The sequence below is a fragment of the Cucurbita pepo genome, chromosome 13 (genome assembly GCF_057944985.1).
Source record: "Cucurbita pepo subsp. pepo isolate OVF chromosome 13, ASM5794498v1, whole genome shotgun sequence".
Lineage (NCBI taxonomy): Eukaryota > Viridiplantae > Streptophyta > Magnoliopsida > Cucurbitales > Cucurbitaceae > Cucurbita > Cucurbita pepo.
In genome coordinates this window covers 3,348,983-3,358,900 of record NC_141810.1, presented here as the reverse complement: position 1 = coordinate 3,358,900, position 9,918 = coordinate 3,348,983, and the positions used below count along the sequence as shown (strand labels likewise).

At 37.7% G+C, this 9,918-nt stretch overlaps 1 protein-coding gene across 1 annotated transcript; it reads left to right on the top strand.

Annotated features, from left to right (window-relative positions):
* Positions 1-8,940: 8,940 nt before the first annotated feature.
* On the top strand, positions 8,941-9,567 carry LOC147789641 (uncharacterized). The gene is made up of 2 exons (XM_087116939.1): positions 8,941-9,273; positions 9,472-9,567. Exons 1-2 carry the CDS (start codon positions 8,941-8,943, stop codon positions 9,565-9,567), a joined length of 429 nt encoding a protein of 142 aa, XP_086973065.1.
* The last annotated feature ends 351 nt before the right edge of the window (positions 9,568-9,918 follow it).

Genomic DNA, 9,918 nt, shown 5'->3' with positions numbered 1-9,918 from the left:
TTCAAATACAATTAAATGGGCATTACTCCTCTACACACAACTCATGCACATCTCATGCACATGCACATAGGTCCACTAGACGAGCATCAATTTCATACTCCCTAGGCCCAACAATGGGCACGTGCACTCTCACACAGTTGAACCCAGTCCATAAGAAAAGAATGTGAAATATAAATCATAATTGTATGTGTCCAAATAATTCATGATTTGAGAAGTAATCAATGATTGAAATGGTTATAATATATGTCTGAAGTCTCATAATATAAAAGAATAGTCAATGATATGGAGCAACATGTAAAATATTTTTATACACAAAACACGACTTGTAATTCACGTGACAGTAATCGCTGAGGTCGTACTCCAACGACGTGTAATTTCACTATCAACGATCCATGCATAAAAATGATGATTATAGAATTCATATGTCTCACTTAACAAGCTTTAAAGAACCTTGAACAAACTCAAAATTAAAAACGAGGCTAAAACAATATAAAAACCAACATGGAATTCAATGAACGATTGAACAAGACTAGAAACAGGAAAAAAAAAAAGTTCAAACTAGACCCAAATCAGTAGAAACCCTAAGAACCAATTCTTTCTAAAGGAGAAACAATTGAACCGAACTGCTCGATTAGATCACATGTGCACATGTGCAAGCATCCGACTGTGGCTACAAAACCCTTCGTCTTCACCGGTGGTGACATGACTTGAGAAATGACAACACAACTATTTAGATCTTGTCACAACTAGTGCTGAGTACAACAAAGAGAAAATGAATGAAAGAGAGAAAATTTCACGAAAAAGAGCAATTTGATAATAGATGTGTAAGGTTCGATCTCCAAAGAGAATTAATTTTATCCATTCTCCCTTTTAAGATGAATTTTCAGTATTTGATTGAGGAAGTAGAGGTTGGTGAGAAGAAAATAAATGCCGGAAACAATCAATCCTAGAAAAATATAAAATAAAACAATAAAAACATCGAAAAATATCGGTCAAAAAGTCAACCGAGGGGTAAAATGGTCACTTTGACCCTTCTACTATTTTCCGGGGTCTAAGGAGGCCCTCCACTAATCACCTGAAAAAAATGGTACAAGAAGAAGCAAATGCTAGAAGGCGAGAGGAGGCTAAATTTGACTAAGAGCCCTTCGCAATAAATTCTCAATGGTCAGAGGAGATTCATTTTGCACGTTGGATTTGTTTGATCAAGAAACGAGGATGACCAAAAGGTTAGTTTTTGGGTTTTAGATCTCGAGTTTTCCACAAGATTTGTGAGTTTCATCCATGGGATTAGTCTATAATTGTAGTAATATGAGTTTGAAATATTTTTGTACTCTTTTTAAGAAGGAATTTAGAGTCGAACTGGGTGAAAGTAGGAGTTCCCAAAAGCGTCTAAAAACGGAATGAAAGTTAATTAAAAATTTGAAGAAAAATAATTTGGTGTTTGATGGAATAAAACTCTACCACTCTCCTCAAGGAACTAAGTTTAGATTGACTTTGTAGAAAAAATCTGAGAAAGTAAAGATTGTGTAGGCAAACAGGGGAGGGACGCGTGTCCACATGGGGGTGGAGAACTTCGGCTGGCCCAGCGATCGGCACATGGCATGGTGCCAGGGTTGAACCCGAGAGCGACACATAGCCGGTCCATGAACTGTGCCTATATCCGACGCCCCCAAACCGACTCCGTAAGGACACATGTTAGCAGTGAAAAAAATATGAGGGAATTCAAGTGCCATTGGATTCAAACGCGCACTGCTTGATCCGCATCTGCCACCAATCAACGGAGAGGCGTCACATATAGTAACTTCCGACCCATGGGCTAAAGCGCAATGTCGACACACCCATGCTGTTCGATAGTGTCCTAAAAAAATCTATTTTCGAAGAAAAATGTCCGAGATGCTCGTTTCGCAACACTTGCCCACACCATGATACACGTATGTACCCTAAAGTAGCTCACTTAGGCCATAAGGCCCAAGAGTAGTGGAAAGCTAACACCTCCCTAGTACGTATTGAGGCATATTTTTTTATGGTTGGAGTAGGCTTGATTTTGGAGAAGGGTTATATGAACCCATGGAGCATCCATCAGGTGTTCGATTGACAGTACATTTTGAGGCATATTTGTTAAGGCTGGAGTGACTTGATTTTGGAGAACGATCATATGGCCCCGTGGAGAATTCATCGGGTGTTCAATTGGCACCAAATTTAATGAGTTTTTATTTCATATAGACTAACATAACTCCAAAGCCACGTGCCGAAACTCATATTGAAACTCCAACATTTGAGGTTGTGGCTCGGGGCTTTACCTAGTCTTGTTTAAGCATGTCGTTGACACTCTTGTCTCTATCGTTCCCTCTAATCTTGCTTATGCCTCAGCTTGACTTTAATGCTCACTCTTCTTGGTGTGTTGGATGATGGACCGTCCTTTTCGATCGTATTATGATACTTATCTATCTCGGGCTTTGTAATGATCCAGATTTTCCATTTTTCCTTATTTTGTTAAAATTTTATTTTTATTTCTATAAATGACAAGATATTATGTTCTAGCATTTATTCTCGTCGAAAATCATGCATGATTTCCGACGAGACAGTTATTACCTTAATGGGAAAACTTTTTGAGACCTTTTATATTTCTATGTCCAACCTTCACTTCCCTTAAAAACGATTTTTGTCTCCAAACTCACTTTCTGTGTCCAAGTGTGTATGAGAGAACGAAAAATCGAGAGCGTGCGAAAGGAAACTAGGGTTTCGTTGCTTGTCAAGTAAGGAAAGCGAGGTTTTTGGAATCGGGTCGGGTTCCTTCATGTTCGGCCTTCAGTTTCAGCCTAAAGCTCAGGAGTATAATTGGGCCGCGTTTCTGGCGGCCCAATACTACAGATGCATGCCCAACAGCTCCGGCGGCTTCGCACGCGTACATAATGCAGCTCGGCTCGCACGTGTACGAAATCGGCTCGACTCCATCAATTCTCGCGGTTTGGCTTGGCGGCTTAGTTGGTCGGCTTGGCGGCTTGACTTATCGGCTCGATACCTCTATAATATATCGATTCCTAGGTTTTGAGCCCTTCTTAAGCCGTTTCTGCCCTTAGTTTTTCCATATGAGGTCAGTATCATTCTTAACCATCAAAGACAGATTGTGTTCGGAGTTTATTTTGAAAAATACCATGAGATTTAGCTATATGTTATGAAAGGTTCCTAATTTTTTATGTGGTTATTATAGGACGTACTTAACCGTTGGAATTAGCGTGTTGTGAGTGACTTCGACCAAGGCTATCGAGGTAAATGACCTTACTGTTGGAGTTAGCTTATTACGTGTTGTATGATGGTGCATGCCCTGTGGCCCTTGCATGCACCATATTTTATGTGATATGGCTATATGATGTATTAATTATGTGACTGTTTATGCTATGGAAAGTTATAGATTATTTTGACGGTTGACTGTTGACTGTTTACGCTATGAAAAGTTATGGATTATGTTTATTGTTTACTGTTGACTGTTTATGCTATAAAAAGTTATAGATGATGTTGACTGTTGATTGTTTATGCTGTGAAAAGATTGTTGTTCTGCTCGTATTATATGCCATGAAAATGTTGATCGATGTCATGGATACATGTAGTATTATCGAGTCATGTCATGAGATGCTTATGGAACTGGAATGTATTTTCATGTTATGTAATATGCCATGTAATGTAAGTTATGTGACATGTCATGTAATGTAAGAAACGTATATGTGATGTTAGCAATGCTTAGGTAATGCCATGTTAGGTATGTTAAGGGACCTCATGCATATATGTATGTCACTTGCATCGGGATACTTCCCCTTTATGTTACGAAAGAATGAAATACGATATGTTTGCCATGATATCATGTGGGCCCTTTTCTGTTCTTTGGTGTCCGGCGACGTGTATTACGTTGTGCCCGACCAAGTCAGGCCCAGGGGGTACGTATACGAGCGTACATGGACCCATCAGGCGGGCTCGTATACGTACCCCCTGGGCCTAGCTTGGTCGGGCACAACGTAATACACGTCGTCGGACACCAAAGAACAGAAAAGGGCCCGCATGATATCATGGCGAACATATCGTATTTCATTCTTTCGTAACATAAAGGGGAAGTATCCTGATATAAGTGAGATACATATATGCAGGAGGTCCCTTAACATACCTAACATGGCGTTACCTAATAACATCACATATACGTTTCTTACATTACATGACATGTTACATAACTTACATGACATATTACATAACATGAAAATACATTCCAGTTTCATAAGCATCTCATGACATGACTCGATAATACTACGTATATCCATAGCATCAATCAACATTTTCATGGCATATAATACTAGCAGATCAACAATCTTTTAACAACATAATCCATAACTTTTCATAGCGTAAACAGTCAACAACCAACAGTCAACATAATCCATAACTTTTCATAGCGTAAACAGTCAACAACCAACAATCAACATAATCCATAACTTTCCATAGTCTAAACAGTCACATAATCCATACATCATATAGTCATATCACATAAAATATGGTGCATGCAGGGGCCACAGGGCACACACCATCATACAACATGGAGTAAGCTAACTCCAACAGTAAGGTCACTTACCTCGATGGCCTTGACTGAAGTCACTCACAACAAACTAATTTCAACTGTTAATTACATCCTATAATAACCAAATAAAAATTTAGAAACCTTTCATAATATACCCTAGCTAAATCTCAGGTTATTTATCAAAATAAACTCCCAGCACAATTTGTTTTGACGGTTAGAGACCATACTGACCTCAAATAGTAAAAGTAAGGGCAGAAACGGTTTCAGAAGGGCCAAAAACCTAGGAATCTATATATTATAGTGATACCGAGCCGATAAGCCGAACTGCCAAGCCGTCAAGCCAAGCTGTGGGAATTGACGGAGCCGAGCCAACGTACCCGCCAAGCTGAGCCGAGAGCGGAGCTGCAGACGCGCATCTGTGTTGGGCTGAAACGCACACGGCCCGCGTTCGTTCGTGGGCTGGTTTAGAGGCACCCGACTTGATTCCAACCCACGTGTTCCTTACTCGCTAGAAAGCGAAACCCTAATTTCTGCCTCCCTGATTCCGACGACGCGCCGACACCTTCACCTATTCTGACGCCTTTCCGTCATGGACAACCCCTGGCGCAACTTCTTGTTTCCGCCGGTCACGCAACGTCTTCGACACAAGCACGGCGATCCCGACGTCTATATCTTACTTCCACTCGAATCCTTTTTCCGAAATAGCAACCCTAATGTTCAGAGAGAAAAGTTTGGAGAGAAAATCGTTTTCAAGGGGTGTAAAAGGTCAGACGTAAGAATATAAAAATAATCACAAAACATTTCCCAACAAGTCATTTAGGGTTTTAGAATAAGGAAACTTAGAGAAAGCAAGGCTCAACAAGAATTCTCCTGCTTTTCCATTGGCTCATTAATTAGTACTTCAATAATCTGACTCGTTAGCGTACCCTTTGCATTTGCTTCTCCTGAGGGTTGGTCGGCGAACAAGTAGTATTTTTCGGTACATCGATATGGATTAGTCTGGTTGGTGGGTATCCTTAATTCTCTTATCTCCCTGCCTGAGACTGTAAAGATTCCACCGCCTCTCCCAGTGATACCTACCGAACATAGGACTCTTCCTGAGGTGAGCTTCTCTACCCATTTATTTGTTTTCAAGCTAACAAGGTTTAACTAAAGCTTATGTTCTGAAATAAGAGTAGTACTCTATAGGGGGACATTTATTGTAGGGTACTTTTTTAGGCACTTTATTGTAGGGTACTTTTTTAGGCATTGTATATTACACAGCAAAACCCCCGTAGCCAAAAACTCCATACCCGAAAAACTCCATACACAAAAAAGAGGATCGTTCTCACCGGAATGGAGGTTGTGACATCCCGATTGTACAAGGGTCCTGCTGCCTAATAAAGAGTGTTTGACAACAATAGGAATGTTTCTATTATGCAATAAATGTCTAGCCGGAAATTTTGCGATTTTCAAGAGATTTCGTGAGACCATTTAATTATTATTATTATTATTTTTTCTTCAGAAACTCGAATCGTTACATGACGTCACTAATTAGGTCCAGAAAATTAGAGGTGTTACAGTTGATATTAGAGCCCTAGGTTATAGATCTTGTAGTCCGGCTTAACGTACTTCCATGGTCCTCCAGAAAACGCACCATCACTGTCAAGTATGCCTTTTTAAGAATTAAAGTTTCTTAGTTAAATGATGCATGTAGTAGTGAATATGTATTTTGTAATGAACGATATGATGTACATGTGTTATATGTTAGCATGATTTATGATATGTCATGTACGATCGGATGGATATGATAATGCTATAGTTGTATGTATGAGTGACTTGCGTAACTACGGATGTTTATAGAATATGTTAGATAAGTATGTGACTTAGTAGTTACGTGCACAATTTAGATACCACCTAGAACTCGAGGAGGAGGTCTTAGGGGACGACCCCTGCTTAGGGGTAGAGGAAGAGGAAGGGGACGTAATGGGGGCCGAGAGGATATGTTAAATAAGTATGCATTGCAAGTCGTAATACAAAATCTGACTACCAACCATCAAGCAAATGCCTTCTACATCAACCATGGAAGCTAAGTACCTACGAGATTTCAAGAGGGGTGACCCTCGAACTTTTAAGCGGACATCTGACGATCCAACTATGGCACAGATGTGGTTGAGATCCATTGGCACATCTGACGACCCGTTTTCTTTTCCTCTCTCTTCCTTTACTCTCATTCTTTTTATTCTTCATTAGTTATCAAACTAGGTCTAAACCAAACCCCTAATTAGACAAGGAGGGTCAAAATGACTGATTTACCCCCTCAGAATTGTCTTGGACCAATTTTCTCAAATTTTCACTATTTTTTTTTTTATATTTTTCTTAGCATTTTTCTTTTCTATCCTATCTTGAAATTCATATCTAAGGCTCCCAATAAAATTTCGAAAATTGACTTAAAAAAAGAAATCAAAATTTGATCATTTTCACCTTTGTAGTCAACTTAGAATACCATCGAGAAAAAACAAACTAACCATGAAATACTCAAAATTATTTCTTACAAATCCCCAAATTTTGCTTTAAGAATGCAATCTCAGCCAACGATATTGAGGCTACCACAAAAATTTAAAAATTTAAAGTGAGACCCGCATTCATCCTGCTCCCCTATTTTGATATAATATTTGTAATTCCGGACTAATATTATTTTCATTTCACTTATTTATATGGGACAATCGATATTTTTGTTTTATCAGTTGGTCGGGAGTCCTTTCTAAATAAGGAGTCAGGAATATAATCGTACCACAGGAAATTCACTCATTTTCATATAGAATAAGTAGATGATGATGTAGATGATGATTTAATTGATTTCCGGTAAATTATGTTTTTTTAAGTTGTTTAGAACATGTGTTTGAAAGACTAATAGGTAGTTGAAAGCATTGTTTGTCAACTCTAACAAACAAGTTAGATCAAAACAAACCCACTTCGAACATCAAATTAATTATCCTTCTTTTAGTTCATATTTTAAAATCTAAGCTGTTAACGTCTTAACCCTAATCTCAGTCCAAAAATGCTTCCAAATTGCAAGACATAAACAAAGCTTATTATAGGATAAAATTGAGTATTCAATAACTTAATCCAGCTCATGCTGATGCAAAATGACATGATTTTGACTGTACTTACAGGAAGATGTGACAAATTTTTTAGATAATTTGTTAGAAATAGTTTAAGCTATAAGTAACCCTTTCTTATCATCATATCTATCTAAAAATATATATTTTTAAAAAAATACAAGTAATATGCATATGAAAAATGACAAATTTTGTGATAAAAAAAACATAAAAATTTTGTTGTCAACGGTTTAAATTGAATAATTAGACTAACTATATATATATATTTTTATTTATTTATTTATTTTTTTTTTGCTACTAATTACTCAATTAATTAATGTGCAATAACGACCAATAGTTGCTCGACATTTAATTAATTAATTCTCTTGCATGCTTGTTGTTAGACCTTTCGGTATCTTGAAATGTCAAGATGTTGGTTGGCTTTATGATGTTGGAGATTTTTATAGTAATATGCTAAAATTAATATTTAATTGAATTTTCACACTTAATGAACGTTATTTCATTTGTATTAATCTTTAAATTATTAATTGTACCTTCATTTGTTAGAGAGGGGAGAAATAAAGCAAAATATTTTTTTAAAAAATCATACCGTTTCCTTGTCTTGTTATTTGGTATGAGAGCTTTCCCAGACTGATTTCCATATCATTTGGTACGAGAGCTGAGAGAAATCAGCTAAGGGAAAGCTCTCATACCAAATGATAAGGAATCACTACGATGTTAGTAAGATTCGGATTACCTTGTTGATCGAATATCTCAAGGCAAGAACGCTTGTTTGAGATTCGAATCACTCCACAAGTAAGAACGATCATGTCTAGCTTGAATGATTCTGCATACAACCTAAACTACATAGAATTGTAAAAAAACTTAGTCATTGTCTAAAAGAAAGCACAAATGCTTTTTTTTTTACTGTATTTTCCAAGTCTACTTACAATTAGAACATAAAAATGAAATGAAACTATTAAAGGTATCCCAAGAGTGGTAATATTCATACTTTATGGTCATAATTAACCATTACGTAAATGTAACCTAAAGTAAATAAAAAGTCTTAAAATATATTAATAAAATACAACCACTCTAAATTATTCTAAATTGTAATTAACCCAAAATTTATAACAATGAAACTTCATTCTTCTTCAATAAGGCATGAATTGAAATATCTTTTGATAATTTCAACAACATTTTTTTTCAGATCTTAATTGAAATATATTGTATGATTGATGTCTCTTGGTTCATATCACGTCAGAGACGTTGCAAATAATGCATGTCGGTGTGAAACGTGTCATGGAAGTGCAGACCTTGAAGAGTGAGTTTGAGGCTATCTGCATGAGGAACGGTGAGTCAGTAGACAACTTTGCCATGAAGTTGACCACGATCGTCAACGGCATCCATTCATTAGGCGACATGGTGGAAGAGGTCTCTATCATAAAGAGGTTTCTTCGAGCCGTTCTCCTAAGATTCATGCAGATTGTTACCTCTATGGAGCAGTTTGGCAACCTCAAGAACATGTTGGTTGAGGAGGTTGTTGGTTGTCTTAAGTTTCATGAGGAGAGATTTCATGGCTATGAAGACAAGGAGGAGGAGAAATATCTCTTGATCACACATGAGGAGTGGCTTGTACGGACGAAAAAGAATGATGCAACTGACTCTTCTTTTTTAGATTCGAGCGGACATGGCAACCATAACAAGGGAAAAAAAAAGGTCATGGATGTGGCCGCAGATGTGGTGGCAGAGAAGGTCGTGACAATACCTCACAAACCCATGAAAATGCCAACTTTTGAAGGACAAGAGTATGATCAAGTGCTACTCTTGTAGAAAATACGGGATGCAGCAGAGTGCTGCAACAAGGAGTGCGATGAGGAGGCAAACCTCATGTTCACTGATGATAAAGAGCCCATTGATGTTGGCTGAGAAAATGCCCAACATGTTGATGCTCAATGAAGAGAAGGTTATGACAAACCCCTTCATAGATGGAGAAAAACCAAGTGAAGACTAGCATGTGGTACCTAGACAATGGAGCGAGCAACCACATGACTAAAGATCAAACAAAGTTCAAGGAGCTTGATGAGAAGTTCATTGGAAACGTGAAGATTTGTGACAGATCATTGTACCGATCCAAGGCAAAAATCTATTTTGTTTCTGTGTAAGAACCGTGATCAATGTCTACTGACCAAGATGAATTACATACGATGAGCAATATTATTAGCCTTGGTTAAATAACAGAATAAGGTAGCAAAGTGAAGATAGTCGACTCGTTTCTCA

What these genes read in the sequence shown, in the direction of transcription:
- LOC147789641 (XM_087116939.1), top strand. Translation starts at nt 8,941, where the DNA reads ATGGAAGTGCAGACCTTGAAGAGTGAGTTTGAGGCTATCTGCATGAGG. An exon ending in TCACACATGAGGAGTGGCTT is followed by an intron (nt 9,274 to 9,471) that starts GTACGGACGAAA and finishes CTACTCTTGTAG; the next exon opens with AAAATACGGGATGCAGCAGA.